Source organism: Pectinophora gossypiella, chromosome 19, assembly GCF_024362695.1.
Source record: "Pectinophora gossypiella chromosome 19, ilPecGoss1.1, whole genome shotgun sequence".
In the NCBI taxonomy this organism is placed as follows: domain Eukaryota; kingdom Metazoa; phylum Arthropoda; class Insecta; order Lepidoptera; family Gelechiidae; genus Pectinophora; species Pectinophora gossypiella.
In genome coordinates this window covers 3,333,790-3,351,954 of record NC_065422.1, presented here as the reverse complement: position 1 = coordinate 3,351,954, position 18,165 = coordinate 3,333,790, and the positions used below count along the sequence as shown (strand labels likewise).

The window sequence follows — 18,165 nt, the reverse complement described above, 5'->3', positions numbered from 1 at the left end:
GCTCCCCATTTTTTCGGCCAAGTAAGTAGTTATTGCCATCTGCGGCAAATCTACAATACGTCATGCCAAAATTAAAAAAAAAATACTTCCGGGAACGTCCCCAAAGTGGGAATATTCACGGGAACGGCTCATCACTGCTCGCAACCTTGCGAAAGGGTGTAAAAGTCGAGTTAAGAAAAGACAGGCTTGCACAAAGAGCAAAAGAGCAGAGAGATCGATCGAAGATAATAAGGTCAACGTACTAAACTTCCCAGATATGCCAGTATAAGATATAATAAGTATTAGGTATATTTTATCTTATACTCACACATCTCGCACATGTTGATAATTAATATAGTAATGTGTTATATAAAGTTATCGTAATTACCTTTCAAAAATATTTAACTAAGTATCCATAGCTACTTATCAGTATAGTTAGTCATCTCCCTAGCATTATCCCATTTTCACAGGATCCGCCTTCCTAACCTGAAAATTTGACAGGTCCGGTTTTTTACAGAAGCAACTGCCTGTCTGACCTTCAAACCCGCGAAAGGAAAACCAGCCCAATACAGGTTAGGTCACATACCTCCGAATATGCATTTCTCGGGAATATGGGTTTCCTCACGATCTTTTCCTTCACCGCTGCACGTGATAATCTAATAATTTATGATCCAAACATGAATTCGAAAACAAATTCGACAATCATTGGTTTAGGCCTGTGCTGGATTCGAACTTGCGACCTCAAAGTGAGAGGCAAGCTTCTACTTGTCAGTGCAGTAATACGCACCTAATTTTAAACCATAATTTAACCTTCTTAAAATTAACCAAATCGGTTCACTCGTTCTTGGGTTCTAGCGAAACCAACAGCAATTCATTTTCATATTAAATAAAGATTAATATAAAAAGCATCACGCTTGTATCCCCAAAGGGGAAGACAGAGGTGTAAAGTAAGTATATTAACACACTCCTTGAGTATAGTACACCCACTCTTCATCACCTATGATTAAGTCTCGTGTAATAGGGGCTTTATTGCCATTAACCGGGCACAACTGCTGGAAACTATATGGCGTCAATTAACCATGATCCAAGCATCAATTGATTGGATCATGCAAAGTGATTTAGACCCCAAGCCAGGAGTCAAACCCGTGTCACTGCAATGTAAGCCACGCATTCACCGAACTGGGGGGTTAAAAAGGCCACTTTTGATAAATCATAATATTATTATGTTCCTATTATGAATTGAATTGCAAATCGTAAAATGGCCACTTATAGATTTTCATATTTCAATTCATATTGCCATTTTGACAGTTCTCTATGGAAAGTCGTAAAATGGCCAACTTTAAGATGAATTGCAAACGTCAATAAATAGCTGGGGGCTTAAAATGGCCACATCGGAGCAATTCAGCTAAGAAAGCAATATTTCTATTTTACATTTGTTTGCATTGCGCACTTACTTTAATATGCGCAAATGTTAAATTGCAATTTTGCTTTCTTAGCTGAATTGCTTCGATGTGGTCTTTTTAAACCCCTGGCCTATCACGGATCAATAACACTATTTTATACCTGAATAAAACAAACGGTTTGAATCGCAGAACAAAATGGAGCGTGTATACATTTTTCACAATGTTCTTCAATGGGCGAATATGACGTGAGAGAAAAAAATAACTTATTGTGTTATAGAACAATAATGTTATAGATGTACCGATAAGCTTATTGCCTGGTCGACTTAGTGATAAGAGGTTTTTAAATACTTTATATTTATAATTGCAGCTTGCTAATTGTCGAACGCAAAATTAATTAGGTACTTACTTACCTATTCGACGTCAAGATAGATCAGTGTACAACTCTTATTATCGTGTGGGAATGAGAAATAATATGCTTAGATGTCATTTTAAAATGACCTTGCTTGTTATACAATACTACTAACTCCTATAGACACCAGTCGGGTCTGCATGACAACCGCGCCGCGCGCCACGCGCTGCGCGATTTATATTGAGCGCTTCGACCAATAGGCGACTTCCATCTACGTTGATAGCATTCGTATCGTTTATTGGTCCAAGCGCTCGATATAATTTGTCATGCAGACCCGGCAGCTAATTTTATTTTCAGTTATACCTATCATTTTCTTATCCGCCTAAAATGAAGGGGACGGGTAATCGACAGGCATAAAATTTATGGAACACACGTAGGAGAACAATACAAAAGAGAAATTGAAAGAGTATAATAGTCAGTCTTATAACTAGGTGCATTTTTTTCCTGATAACCTTTGTTGAATGAATAAATAATGAATTACCTAATAAACATTACATTGCACACACAAATAAAGGTACAAAGAAAAATCTAAAAACTAAAAGTGGGCAAAGGCGGTTTTAACGCTAAAAGCGAACTCCTTTATAGGAGAGTATAGGAGATATTCAATGTTATAATGATATATAATTTTTACTAATTCGGTTTTCTTCGCTTCAGCTGTCGCTCGCTACAGCTGTTTCAGACGATGCGCTCGACACTCTCCCCGCGGCTGAGCTGAACTTCCAACTATCGGGAGACAATGCTCTCTCTCCGTTCTACGAAGCCAGCGCCGAGGACACTGGGGTTAACTTCATCAGAGGATCCCGGGCCGTAGACTCGCCTCTCACTCCAGACATCAACGTGCAATGCTCAGGAGACTTCATCCAAGTCACCGTAGATTTCCCTGATGTGTATGATGGGATTATTTACAGTAAAGGGTTTCTGAATGATCCGAAATGCAAGTAAGTGAAGATACTGTGTTTTTTCTTTTAAATTCTACTTGGTAAGTACCTTGGAAAGACTGGCTGAATCAAAGCACACCCCGGACGCTTCATGCAAAAAAACCTTGTTTTACACAGAAATTGACGAGAAATTGACGTTATCGTACACGAGGATCTGTGTGTGTGAAGTCTGACGCCCATACCATTAAACATTAAAGAAGAGAGTAGTAGAAAGTACGAAGTGGAGTGAGGTAAAGCTGGCTCAGCCGCTAGCGATGAGCGGAGAGTTGCCGTTCTATACGTAGTATAGTTCCTTATTCTATGATCAAAGAAAAAAAATATATCTTCTTTCTATTTCTAATGAATTAGAAAGAAAAAATCTTTTGAAAAACTTATTATCAATCAAAACTGCCTTTTTCCAATCCAGCCAAATTCGATGGCTGCTTTTCTTTGTCGTAACTCATCCTTCAGACGGGATTCCACGTTGCTCCACATTTTATAGTAATTCATCACGAATTTCAGCTGGGCAGTATGGACAGAACGTTCAATATTTAGTGACACTACACAGTGCTGCCGCCTATATTTGAACTTCTGGTTTTGATCCTCATTGTGTCGCTGAGGCCGAGGAGAAGAAATAACAAGAAACTCATTATTACTGGTTATCTTTCAGGTATGTTTCACTCGGAGGTAGCAAGTCCCAGTATTCGTTCCAAGTGCCCCTCAACGGGTGCGGATCACGGCCTCTCTGTAACGCCTGTGGCACCATTGACAACGTCCTCGTATTCCAAGCTGACGATTTCGTGCAAGGACCCCTTGACTTTGCCAGAAAGGTAAGACATTTTTTAGCAACTAGCAAAACTGTAAGTAAAAAGTAAATAATTTTTAGGTAGGTCTATCTATCTGCTGTATCAGCCTAAATTGATATCCAATTTTGGACGTAGGCCTCTTCCATGTTTTTCCACTTCCGATGATCTTGGGTTGGGTTGTTAGGTAGGTATCGTTAAGATATTATTCATATACATACAATGTATTGTAATGTGTTGCTTGTAAGCAACACCTACAAATACCACAAATATCGATAAATTCTGGATTCGGACAGATTTGAGGTCGTAACTCCTTCCAAGTTGAGGCATAGTGTGGTAATGCTTTTGATCTTTTCACTTTTTGTGAGTTTAATTAAGCGAGATTTAGTGTTGCAAACCATAAGTTTTCCAATAAAAAAAACATTTCCAAATTAAGAATATTACTGACATACCATAAGAAAATAGATTCACATTCTCGTACTATAAAAAAAAGACTCATAATCGTTAAGATTTTTCCTAAAAAGGTGTCCCAACAGTGTTGTAAATACGTATTTATTAAGTTATGTAAATAGTATAAGTTCGTTCCCTCAAATTAAGATGTTATGGTTGATAAATTAAAGAACAATATCGGTTGACATAACTATATTAGATCTTGACACGCCGTAGCTCAGTGACAAGATGCGCCGCGGACGCTTTGTACAGAGACTGGTAGTCTATTTGTGTATAACTCCTGGCAAACTTCTTGAGCATCGAGTGTCGTAGTGGGGAAAATTCGTGCATGTACACTTCCGTGCAAAAACAATGAACTTTGGATTATTTTCTTAACTTCATTAAAAAAAAAAACAATTATTATATTATTTAATTATGTAAATAAAACTAAACTTATATTATTATAGTTTATTAAAACTTATATTATACTATTATATTTAATAAAAAACTAATCGTCAGGTAAGTATGATATTCCTTCCATGAGGTTGAAACCAGAAATATCAGAGCTAGTGCTAGGTTTTGGATCTGTAGACATAGACCTCGTGCTAGTAACTAATTCTTAAACTTAAACAAATGAGCAATAACAAAAAAATAACAAAAGAGCAATAACAAAAACGTGACAGTTTCACTGCACGCAAGTGTATTCGGGAGTCAAAGGGACGAAGACAGAGTGCGCGGGGGAAGTATCGACTGATCTACCAATAACCGGTCGATGCGGGACTTACCCGCCCCCGCGCTTCGTACCGCACCACCAAAGAGATCTAAAATTCGGTTGTGTGCAGTCAAGGTCGATGCTCAAGAAGTTTGCCGGGACCTATATACGAGTATACGAAGTCAATGCTGGTTAGCCGGGCTAACTTTGAAGCAACGCTGCAAATTCAAATTCAAAACTATCTTTATTCATTAGGTAACATATTTACACTTTGAATTGTCAATTTTTACATAACGAACGTCTCATTCGCCTAAAACTACTTTAGCTTCTCACAACCTGTATAGCCAGGGAAAAGAAGCTGCAAGAAAAACCTACCAAGAGATTCTTAAAATGTGCTACTTCTTTACTTACTTATTCTCTAGTGAGCTATTCGATCGTCCATCTAAAACTAAATAACTTATCCATTTCAGGTGTCATGCGCCCGCACATCGTTGGAGTTGTCGACTGGAGTCCGTAAGGAGGAGACTCACACGCTGAAGCTAAAGCCGTTCATGGTTGATATGCTGGACGTGGTCGCGGTTGAAGGCCCGGCAGGCGGTGTCGAGTGCTGGATGGACATCCAGAGAGGAGTCTTCCCAAACGTAAGAATATTCCATTTCCACGAGACTTGCAACAATAACTCTTCGAGACACCAAGACCACGTCGCCGTCAACATCACCAAATACATACATACATACATAAACTCACGCCCGTTATCCCTAATGGGGTGGGCAGAGCCACAAGTAATCAAAGACAACTTGCAGCCACTGTTGATATCATGTTAGAGGACACAATCCCTCTGTCGGTTTTTACGACATGCCCGTGAAGACAAGCAGCTGAACGTGTTCTATGTTTTTTATTTGCTCCCAGAACAGCATAGAAGCGAATCACCAAATAATTTATATTAAAATGGCTTGGTTGTTAAAGTGTAGCCAAGTTGCAAATCGTCGCTAAGTAGCCAAAGCGTAGTCAAGAGATTTACCTGCCAATATGAATTGTTTGGCAACTGACACCGGCATCGTGGCAATGGCATCTCATGATCAATGGATCAGTGATGATCACACTATAAACAAAATGTTCAACTATTTAAATTTGTTGACTCATTTTTGTTACCATTATGTTCATTTCTGTAGAAGTAGGTACCACAGCGCATTTGCTATACTAAACTCAATGTATTGCAGAAATCAGAAAACAGTTACATGGTTTATAATTCTGCATTTTTTTTTAATTATTGCTAAGTAGACTGTAATAATATCACAGACATATTGATTAACATAACGTAAATTACTTTTCAGACATCTCCCCTGAAAGAGTCAATCAAGATCGGCGAGTATTTAACAATACTCGTATACTTGAAAGATGTTAGGAACCAGTTCAATCTAAAGATTCATGACTGCTGGGCTTATGACACCGAAAGTTACGATAGTCCAAAGACGAACAAGATTCAACTCACTGATAAAGAGGGATGTCCTAAGTAAGTACACCATTGGCCCTGATTCCTGCAGACACCTTCTTATTTTATTTTAAGTTATATCCGTCATTTTCTTATTCACCGAAAAGGAAAGGGACGGATGATTGTCAACAAGTTAATTTTAAAACGAATGAATAACCCGGGCGAATAAAATAGGGATCTCGCTGGCATGTAATTCGTTTGACGTGCTGTCTACTTAACTCTGTCGAGTTATTGGCTCATGTAAAAGTTTTAGACGATTGTTTTATATTTCTGCTTAAAATTGACGTGTGTTCTATAAATTTTATGCCTGTCGATTACCCGTCTGACTCGTCTAACTCGTCTGACTGAAAATGACAGGTATAACTTAAAATAAACTTAGATGGCGTCTGCAGGAATTAGCACCATTGAATAAACACAGTTGGCTCGACCATTATAAACGACGATACCGCTCACCACCTATCACGTTGGTCTAATAGAAAGCTCGGTGAGGTGTGGGTACTTAGTCCGTCTTGCGATGGATGTACCTCTGACTATCCCAATTAGAATATATATCCTATGATTTGACGGCATCCATGTAAGAGCCCTATCTCACTAAGAAACCAAAACGCCATAGTCGTCGCAACCATGTATGCAGTTATATAAACACTACCTCACCTGGTGTTTGGTTGCGCAACCTACAGGACATCTGGTGTCAATAATATACATTTTATTGATGGTGCGAGGTGTAGTAGTGCCACCAAGATGTCCTAGAGTTATGGTCTTGATTCTTACTAAAATAGGTTACGTCGTGCACCTCTTGTCCTGTGAAATAAATGTCTCAAAAATATTGTTTATGTAACAATTTTTAATATAAAATACGTCAAGATTCTTGGTCGATTTATTGGTGGCAAAATATTCAACGGTATCTGGCTGACGTCACTGACAGATAGTGGTCCTGATTCCTGCAGACACCTAATTTTATTTCAAGTATAACCTGTCATTTTATTATCCATGCAAAACTAAAGGTACGAATGATTAACAGCTGATAATTTTAATATGAAAACATAAATGAAAATACGACGAATCAAATATTAAGATTCAAGTCAGCTTAATTCTGTCGGGTTATTGGCCAATGTAAAAATTTGAGACGGTTGTTTAAATTTCCTCCTAAAATTGACGTGTATAACATAAATTGTATGCCTGTCTCTTTCCTTTTTGGCGGATAGGAGAACTTAAAATAAACATAGAATGTACTGGAAATAGTACCAATTATAGTATTTGTAATGTTGTAGGAAGAAGAAGCTGATCGACTTTTGGCAGAAATCAACAAACACCGGAAAGAGTGGAGCAACATTGATTGCTTACAGTAAAGTCAGCGCTTTTCGATTCCCTGAAACTGACCAAGTGTATCTTACTTGTAATGTCGAGGTAAGTTCTACTCGTATATACTTGATAGTAACGTATTAACATGAATCAGAATTTCACGCTTATTATTACTTTTACTTTTTTTCAGCTATGTACAAATAATTGCGACGCAAGCTGCGATGATGTCACAGAAATATCAACAACGATTAGACCTCAGCAATGTTACCCTGGATCTCCAGATCCTAGATGCCAGACTGCGACTGCGCCACCTCAAGTCAAGTGCTACCCAGGCTCGAATGACCCTAGATGTTCTGGTACAACACCATCTGAACCAAATTGTTATCCAGGTTCCAACGACCCGCGTTGTCCTAGACCAACGCCGCCCAGACCAGGCTGTTACCCTGGATCGCCAGATCCAAAATGTCGCCAGCCTGAACCTACAACAAAAACTCCTCCTACTTATTTACCTCCGACAACGACAGGACCTAACTGCTACCCAGGTAGCAATGATCCTAGGTGTCCACAACCTACCCCTCCTGCTCAACCTAACTGCTATCCTGGAAGTACGGATCCACGTTGCCCAAGGCCTACGTCACCATCTGGACCTAACTGTTACCCAGGCAATACAGACCCGCGGTGTCCGAAGCCTACTACCCCATCAGGACCAAATTGCTACCCAGGAAGTACGGACTCCAGATGCCCAAGGCCTACTACTCCATCGGAACCTAACTGTTACCCAGGCAGCACAGACCCAAGATGCCCCAAAGCTACCACACCTTCGGGACCTAACTGCTTCCCAGGTAGCACAGACCCAAGATGCCCAAGGCCTACGACTCCATCGGGACCTAACTGTTATCCAGGCAGCACAGACCCACGATGCCCCAAGCCTACCACACCTTCGGGACCTAACTGTTTCCCAGGTAGCACAGACCCAAGATGTCCAAGGCCTACGACTCCTGCTCAACCAAACTGTTACCCTGGCAGTACTGATACAAGATGCCCGAAACCAACAACACCAAAACCAGTTTGTTATCCAGGGTCGCCCGACCCCAACTGTCCTCAGCCACCTCGCCCGTCAACGTTAACGCCTCCGACGTACTTACCACCAACTACTCAACAGGCTAAATGCTACCCCGGGTCAAATGCTCCGGGTTGTCCTAGACCTACAACACCTGCGCCGCCAAATTGCTATCCAGGAAGCACGGATCCTAGGTGCCCTAAGCCGACTACTCCGGCCCCACCAAACTGCTATCCAGGAAGTACGGATCCTAGGTGCCCTAAGCCAACAACTCCGGCCCCACCAAACTGCTATCCAGGAAGCACGGATCCTAGGTGCCCCAAACCAACTACGCCCGCCCCACCAAACTGCTATCCAGGAAGCACGGATTCTAGGTGCCCTAAGCCGACTACTCCGGCACCACCAAACTGCTACCCAGGAAGCACGGATCCTAGGTGCCCCAAACCGACCACTCCGGCTCCACCAAACTGCTATCCAGGAAGCACGGATCCTAGGTGCCCTAAGCCAACAACTCCGGCGCCACCAAATTGCTATCCAGGAAGCACGGATCCTAGGTGCCCCAAACCGACCACTCCAGCCCCACCAAACTGCTATCCAGGAAGCACGGATCCTAGGTGCCCTAAGCCGACTACTCCGGCCCCACCAAACTGCTACCCAGGAAGCACGGATCCTAGGTGCCCCAAACCAACTACGCCCGCCCCACCAAACTGCTATCCAGGAAGCACGGATCCTAGGTGCCCCAAGCCGACTACTCAGGCACCACCAAACTGCTATCCCGGAAGCACTGACCCACGTTGTCCCAAACCTACAACACCTTCAAGTCCCACCTGCTACCCTGGCAGTACAGACCCCCGTTGTCCTAAACCAACGACTCCTCAGCCAACAACTCCAGAAGCACCTAGATGCTACCCTGGTTCAAGTGATCCCAGATGCCCACAAACTACACCATCTAAACCAGTTTGCTACCCAGGCTCACCCGACCCTAACTGTCCGCAACCACCTCGGCCGACCACACAAAATCCACCAACTTATTTACCGCCATCCACTACACAACCTCCGCCAAGATGTTTCCCAGGTAGTAGCGATCCTAGGTGCCCCAAACCAACAACACCAGCACCTCCTAACTGCTTCCCTGGAAGCAATGATCCTAGATGCCCAAGACCGACAACACCAGAGCAACCAAAATGTTACCCAGGCTCAAACGCTCCTAATTGTCCCAGACCTACTACACCAGCTCCACCGAACTGTTACCCAGGAAGTAATGACCCACGTTGCCCCAAGCCTACGACCCCGGCTCCACCAAGCTGCTATCCTGGAAGCACTGATCCACGTTGTCCAAAACCAACGACGCCACAACCAACCACCCCGGCCCCACCTCGTTGTTTCCCAGGCACTAATGATCCGCGATGCCCAAGGCCTACACCACCCAGTACTCCGGCTTTGCCACGTTGTTTCCCAGGTTCAAATGATCCCAGGTGTCCACAAACTACACCGAAACCAGTCTGCTATCCGGGATCTCCTGACCCCAACTGTCCTCAACCACCAAGGCCTACAACTTTAACTCCTCCAACGTATTTACCACCTTCAACTGCGGGTGTAACTACCCCTTCGCCACCAAGATGTTACCCTGGCAGTACCGACTCACGCTGCCCTAAACCAACGACCCTGGCTCCCCCTAACTGTTATCCGGGATCCACTGACCCAAGATGTCCTCGACCGACTACTCCAGCCCCACCCAATTGCTTCCCTGGAAGCACTGACCCTCGGTGCCCGAAACCTACCACACCCGCTCCACCAAGCTGCTATCCTGGGAGCACTGATCCCCGTTGCCCGAAGCCTACAACGCCTGCCCAACCAAAATGCTTCCCTGGAAGCACCGACCCACGCTGTCCCAAGCCTACTACACCTGCCCCACCTAACTGCTATCCTGGAAGTATAGATCCCCGTTGCCCAAAGCCAACAACTCCTGCTCCGCCAAACTGCTACCCCGGCAGTACAGATCCTCGGTGTCCCAAACCAACTACACCAGCGCCTCCTAACTGCTACCCTGGAAGCACTGACCCTCGATGCCCGAAACCTACCACACCTGCTCCACCAAACTGCTATCCTGGGAGCACTGATCCCCGTTGCCCGAAGCCTACGACGCCTGCTCCTCCAAATTGTTTCCCTGGAAGCACCGACCCACGCTGCCCAAAACCAACAACTCCGTCTCCACCACGTTGTTACCCAGGTTCTAATGATCCCAGATGTCCGAAACCAACTACCCCTCGTCCTACCACTCCAAGTGCTCCCCAATGCTACCCAGGCTCAAGTGACCCAAGGTGCCCGAAGCCCACATCGCCTAAACCTGTGTGCTATCCCGGATCGCCTGACCCAAATTGCCCACAGCCTCCTCGCCCCACTACATTAAATCCTCCCACTTATTTGCCACCTTCGACAACAACTGCCCCGCCCAAATGTTTCCCGGGCAGTAATGATCCTAGATGTCCAAAACCCACAACACCTTATCAACCTAATTGCTACCCCGGTAGCACAGATCCCCGCTGTCCAAAACCTACTACTCCATCTCAGCCTCAATGTTACCCAGGCTCAACCGATCCCAGATGCCCCAAGCCAACGACACCAGCTTCTCCTAACTGCTACCCTGGAAGCACGGATCCTAGATGTCCTAAACCGACTACCCCCGCCCAACCCAACTGTTATCCAGGAAGCAATGACCCCCGTTGTCCCAGACCTACAACGCCTACTCCTCCAAATTGTTATCCAGGTTCTAATGACCCACGTTGCCCTAAGCCAACAACACCGTCTGGACCAAACTGCTATCCTGGAAGCACTGATCCTAGATGTCCTAAACCGACTACCCCCGCCCAACCCAACTGTTATCCAGGAAGCAATGACCCCCGTTGTCCCAGACCTACAACGCCTGCTCCTCCAAATTGTTATCCAGGTTCTAATGACCCACGTTGCCCTAAGCCAACAACACCGTCTGGACCAAACTGCTATCCTGGAAGCACTGATCCACGTTGTCCAAAACCAACGACTCCGCAACCGACTACTCCGGCCTCACCACGTTGCTATCCAGGTTCTACGGATCCCAGATGTCCAAAATTAACAACACCACGGCCAACCTCTCCACCTGGTCCTCGTTGCTACCCCGGTTCAAATGATCCCAGATGTCCTACTACACCGGAAAAACCAGTTTGTTATCCCGGATCTCCGGATCCTAACTGTCCGCAACCACCTCGCCCTTCGACATTAACGCCTCCAACGTACTTGCCACCAACGGGTGATCAAACTAAATGTTACCCAGGGTCAAACGCTCCAAATTGTCCCAGACCAACGACTCCTGCGCCGCCCAAATGTTATCCAGGCAGTACGGATCCCCGTTGTCCGAAGCCTACGACGCCTGCTCCACCAAAATGCTACCCTGGTAGCACCGACCCTCGCTGTCCCAAGCCTACTACACCTGCCCCACTTAACTGCTATCCCGGAAGTACAGATCCTCGTTGCCCAAAGCCAACAACCCCTGCTCCGCCAAACTGCTATCCTGGCAGCACCGATCCACGCTGTCCCAAGCCTACCACACCTGCCCCACCTAATTGCTATGCCGGAAGCACGGATCCTCGTTGCCCGAAACCAACAACGCCTGCTCCACCAAAATGCTTCCCTGGAAGCACCGACCCACGCTGTCCCAAGCCTACTACACCTGCCCCACCTAACTGCTATCCCGGAAGTACAGATCCTCGTTGCCCAAAGCCAACAACCCCTGCTCCGCCAAACTGCTATCCTGGCAGCACTGATCCACGCTGTCCCAAGCCTACCACACCTGCTCCACCTAATTGCTATCCCGGAAGCACGGATCCTCGTTGCCCGAAACCAACAACGCCTGCTCCACCAAAATGCTACCCTGGTAGCACCGACCCACGTTGTCCTAGGCCTACCACACCTGCCCCACCTAACTGCTATCCCGGAAGTACAGATTCCCGTTGCCCGAAACCAACAACTCCTGTTTCACCAAATTGTTATCCTGGAAGCACCGACCCAAGATGTCCAAAGCCCACAACCCCGGCTCCACCTCGCTGTTACCCAGGCTCCACTGATCCAAGATGTCCTAAACCTACAACACCTCAGCCAACTACTCCAAGCGGTCCTCGATGTTACCCGGGCTCAAACGATCCCAGATGTCCACAAACCACCCCGTCCAAGCCTATTTGCTATCCTGGGTCTCCTGACCCCAACTGTCCGCAGCCACCTCGCCCCACTACATTAAATCCTCCCACATATTTGCCACCTTCTACCACTTCTGCTGCGCCTAGATGTTACCCAGGCAGTAATGATCCAAGGTGTCCTAAACCCACTACTCCAGCACCTCCTAACTGCTATCCAGGAAGCACTGATCCTCGATGCCCAAAACCCACAACTCCTGCTCAACCTAATTGTTATCCTGGCAGCACAGACCCGCGTTGCCCCAGACCAACGACGCCAGAGCAACCCAAATGTTTTCCAGGCTCAAATGCTCCATATTGTCCCAGACCTACTACACCCGCTCTACCGAACTGCTACCCAGGAAGTACTGACCCACGTTGCCCGAGGCCAACCACGCCTCAACCAACCACGCCATCACAACCACGTTGTTATCCAGGATCTACAGATCCTAGATGTCCTAAGCCAACAACATCGCAACCAAGATGTTACCCTGGTTCGAATGATCCTAGATGTCCACAACCTACTGTGCCTCCCAAACCAGTATGCTACCCAGGCTCTCCTGATCCCAATTGTCCTCAACCACCACGACCAACGACGTTAAATCCTCCTACTTATCTCCCACCATCCACTGCTGTTACAACACCCTCTCCTCCAAGATGTTATCCAGGCAGTAACGATCCTAGATGTCCAAGACCGACACCTCCTGGGCCCACTACTCCGGCCCCCCCACGTTGTTACCCCGGCAGCAGTGATCCTAGATGCCCACGACCAACAACTCCTCAGCCCACAACACCAGCTCTGCCGCGTTGCTACCCAGGTAGCAACGATCCTAGGTGCCCACGACCAACAACCCCTCAGCCCACAACACCAGCTCCGCCGCGTTGCTACCCCGGCAGCAATGATCCTAGATGCCCAAGACCAACAACTCCTCAGCCCACACCGCCAGCTCCGCCGCGTTGCTACCCAGGTAGCAACGATCCTAGGTGCCCACGACCAACAACCCCTCAGCCCACAACACCAGCTCCGCCACGTTGCTACCCCGGCAGCAATGATCCTAGATGCCCAAGGCCAACCACTCCAGAGCAACCTAGATGCTACCCAGGTTCTAATGACCCCAATTGTCCAAAACCTACAACACCTCGACCTACCACACCGGCACCTCCTCGCTGTTACCAAGGATCAAACGATCCAAGGTGTCCACAAACAACACCATCTAAACCCGTATGCTATCCTGGCTCTCCCGACCCTAAGTGTCCACAACCGCCTCGCCCAACGACCTTAAATCCTCCCACTTACCTGCCACCTTCAACTCCTAGTATCACTACTCCGTCTCCTCCGCGATGTTACCCAGGCAGCACAGATCCACGATGCCCCAAACCAACAACACCTGCGCCGCCTAACTGCTATCCGGGATCTACGGACCCTAGATGTCCAAAACTAACAACACCTTCTCAACCCAATTGTTATCCCGGTAACACAGATCCCCGCTGTCCAAAACCGACCACACCCAGACCCACTACTCCGTCTCAGCCTCAATGTTACCCAGGATCAATCGATCCTAGGTGCCCGAAACCAACAACATCTCAGCCTAGGTGCTATCCAGGCTCCAGCGATCCCAGATGCCCACAGCCCACACCTTCAAAACCAGTGTGTTATCCCGGCTCTCCTGACCCTAACTGTCCCCAACCACCACGACCAACTACATTAACTCCTCCCACTTATCTTCCGCCTTCAACAGCTGTAACAACACCTGCTCCTCCAAAATGCTACCCTGGTAGCAACGATCCTCGCTGTCCTAAACCTACAACTCCAGCCTCACCAAGGTGTTTCCCTGGAAGCTCAGATCCAAGGTGCCCCAAGCCTACGACCCCAGCACCACCGCGGTGCTTCCCTGGTTCTACTGACCCTAGGTGCCCAAAACCAACGACACCTCAACCTACCACTCCTAGCGCACCTCAATGCTACCCAGGCTCGAATGACCCGAGATGTCCCAAACCAACAACACCTGCCCCACCAAGGTGTTTCCCTGGCAGCTCAGATCCAAGGTGTCCCAAGCCTACCACCCCAGCACCGCCGCGGTGCTTCCCTGGTTCTACTGACCCTAGGTGCCCAAAACCAACGACCCCTCAACCTACCACTCCTAGCGCACCTCAATGCTACCCGGGCTCGAATGATCCGAGATGTCCCAAACCAACAACACCTGCCCCGCCTAACTGCTATCCGGGATCTACGGACCCAAGATGTCCTAAACCAACCACACCAGCACCACCGCGCTGTTACCCAGGTTCCAATGACCCAAGGTGTCCTAAACCTACAACGCCATCTAAACCAGTCTGCTATCCTGGCTCTCCCGATCCCAACTGCCCTCAACCTCCGCGTCCGACGACATTGACTCCACCTACTTATTTGCCACCTACAACCACAGGACTTACAACACCTTCTCCGCCAAGATGTTTCCTTGGCAGTAATGACCCCAGATGTCCTAAACCAACCACAACTGGTCCAAACTGCTATCCAGGGAGTAACGACCCGAGATGTCCAAGGCCGACGACTCTTCAACCAACTCCATCTCCACCACGTTGCTATCCGGGATCTACTGATCCCAGATGTCCTAAACCCACAACATCACAACCAAGATGTTACCCAGGATCAAATGATCCTAGATGTCCTAAGCCAACAACGCCTCAACCTACCACTCCGTCTCAACCACGGTGTTACCCAGGATCTACAGATCCTAAGTGCCCACAACCCACTACACCACGACCTACTCCTCCAGCCCCACCGCGTTGTTATCCAGGTTCCAATGACCCTAGATGTCCTAAACCTACTACACCAGCTAAACCAGTTTGTTACCCTGGCTCCCCCGATCCCAACTGCCCTCAACCTCCGCGTCCAACCACATTAAACCCTCCAACATATCTTCCACCGGTTACCACATCCGCTCCACCGAAGTGCTACCCAGGAAGCGCAGACCCGCGTTGTCCTAAACCAACGACACCTGCTCCTCCGAGTTGCTATCCAGGTAGCAATGATCCCAGGTGCCCTAAACCAACTACACCCGCTCCACCCAAATGTTACCCAGGATCTACAGACCCGCGTTGCCCCAAGCCTACCACATCTGCACCTCCGAATTGTTTCCCTGGCAGCACTGATCCAAGGTGTCCAAAACCAACAACACCGGAACAACCTAGATGTTACCCCGGTGCAACCGATCCTAGATGTCCTCAACCCACGACTCCTTCACCGCCCGCCTGTTACCCAGGAAGCACAGACCCTCGTTGTCCAAAACCAACTACTTCCCAGCCTAGGTGTTACCCAGGTTCTACTGATCCAAGGTGTCCACGGCCAACAACAGCCTCGAAGCCCGCCTGTTATCCTGGATCCTCTGACCCTAACTGCCCGCAACCACCCCGCCCAACGACATTGACTCCTCCTACATACTTACCACCATCGACAACTGGTCCTAGGTGTTACCCTGGCTCTACCGATCCTCGTTGTCCCAGGCCTACAACACCGGCTCCTCCTAGATGTTTCCCTGGAAGCAATGACCCCAGGTGTCCTAAACCAACCACGTCTCAACCTAGATGCTATCCTGGATCTACAGATCCCAGATGTCCACAACCTACTACTCCATCCTGCTATCCTGGATCCCCTGACCCGAACTGTCCTCAAGCACCTCAGCCAACTACGGTAAATCCGCCCACTTACTTGCCACCATCAACAACCCAGCCAAAATGCTATCCAGGCTCGACTGATCCTAGATGCCCTAAGCCAACGACACCAGAACAACCTAGATGTTATCCTGGTTCAACAGATCCTAGATGTCCCAAACCCACTACGTCGGCACCCCCTAATTGCTTCCCCGGCAATAATGATCCCAGATGCCCTAAGCCTACACCAACTCAAGGACCCAGATGTTACCCTGGCTCAACGGACCCAAGATGTCCTCAGCCTTCAACACCTGCCCCTCCCAAATGCTACCCAGGCAGCAACGACCCTAGATGCCCCAAACCTACAACACCCGAAGCGCCTAGATGTTATCCAGGCTCCACGAATCCAAGATGCCCCAAACCCACAACACAGGAGCAGCCTAGATGCTTCCCAGGGTCCACGGATCCAAGATGCCCACAACCAACTACACCTAGTTCCTGTTATCCGGGTTCAAAGGATCCAAAATGCCCTCAACCGTTTGCACCAAGCAGTACAAACCCGCCTTCGACTTACCTGCCACCTTTTCCGGCAGAAAACGAAGTAAAGTCGCCTAGATCTGGCAGGCTAGCAAAGAATGAAGATTATGATGAATCACAATCAGAAATTGGTAAGTTAACAAACGAAACTACGATTGTATGATAATGTTTTGACAGAGTAAAAAAATACAATCCAAATTGAGTCTTTAGTAGATCCTTGAATAATACGGCTTGCTGTAACTTATTGACCGATTTTAACATAAAATACCAAAATAAGAATGATAACTATTTGACTGTAAATTAACTTAAGTACTGTCCTGATTATTTTCCAGACAACTTCGACTTCTCAAGAACGAAGCCCAGATCAAGAGTTGCGAGAGATGTGAGCAAAGTGAGTGAAGTAGTCGCCCAGGCCAGCAACGGTTCAGCGATCATTTACATTGGCGTCGCTTCGGTCGCTTTCGTTATCCTATGCGCTTCAGTCACCTTCTACCTTTACAAAAAGAATAGGTCACTCAGAACCAACGAGACCACAGCAAATATCAAAGGTAAAAACCTTTGCTAGATTTCGGAAAATTTACATAGGCTAAGTTTGACATTCCATGCCATTTGAACCTTATCAGGGTGAAAACTTTTAAAAATGGTACCTTATTGTGTGATATTTTATCAATTGTTACCATTTCGGTTTTATAAAAGTTTATGTATTTTGAAACATATTTACAATGTATTGTAAATGGCTGCTTAAGGATAATTTATAATTTTGTAACTATCACTGCCCTTTTAGCTTTATATTACAGGTTTATCTTCAGGATGCCTATTTTATTATGCTATAAAATAGTGCCATATATAACATTCAATAATATTTTCTGTGCATCCTCGGATATATTGTTTTATAATGCGTATGTATATGTCCCTAGTCATATGAAATATTCGTACCTATTATAATATATTCTATGTCATATGCACTGAAATCTGTCTTACTTAACTGTCCTATTTTTGTATGTTTTAAAGTTACGTAATACTCGATTTATAGGCGTTTGTGATATTTTTTATTGTAAATATATTTTGCCAGTGTATTGATGTGGCCATTGCATGTAGAATATCGAATATTTGTTCATTGTATATGACTTGTTACGTTCTGTGTTGTTCGATATTTTTATATATAAAAAATATTCATTTAAAATGTAATTTGTATGCAGTAGTTACAACGCAGAATGTATCGTCTGATAATTTGAAACTTGAATTAAATGTTAGTAAGATTGCTTT

The 18,165-nt window shown here is 46.4% G+C and overlaps 1 protein-coding gene across 1 annotated transcript in view; it reads left to right on the top strand.

Annotated features, from left to right (window-relative positions):
- LOC126375793 (mucin-2-like) overlaps positions 1-18,102 on the top strand; it is a 91,217-nt gene extending 73,115 nt beyond the window's left edge. Inside the window, exons 3-9 of the mRNA XM_050022880.1 lie at positions 2,446-2,729; positions 3,379-3,538; positions 5,123-5,293; positions 5,987-6,165; positions 7,416-7,551; positions 7,637-17,030; positions 17,232-18,102. Of these exons, the coding sequence (XP_049878837.1) occupies positions 2,446-2,729; positions 3,379-3,538; positions 5,123-5,293; positions 5,987-6,165; positions 7,416-7,551; positions 7,637-17,030; positions 17,232-17,464 (10,557 nt within the window). The 3' untranslated portion in view covers positions 17,465-18,102. The remainder of the gene's footprint in view (positions 1-2,445; positions 2,730-3,378; positions 3,539-5,122; positions 5,294-5,986; positions 6,166-7,415; positions 7,552-7,636; positions 17,031-17,231) is intronic.
- The last annotated feature ends 63 nt before the right edge of the window (positions 18,103-18,165 follow it).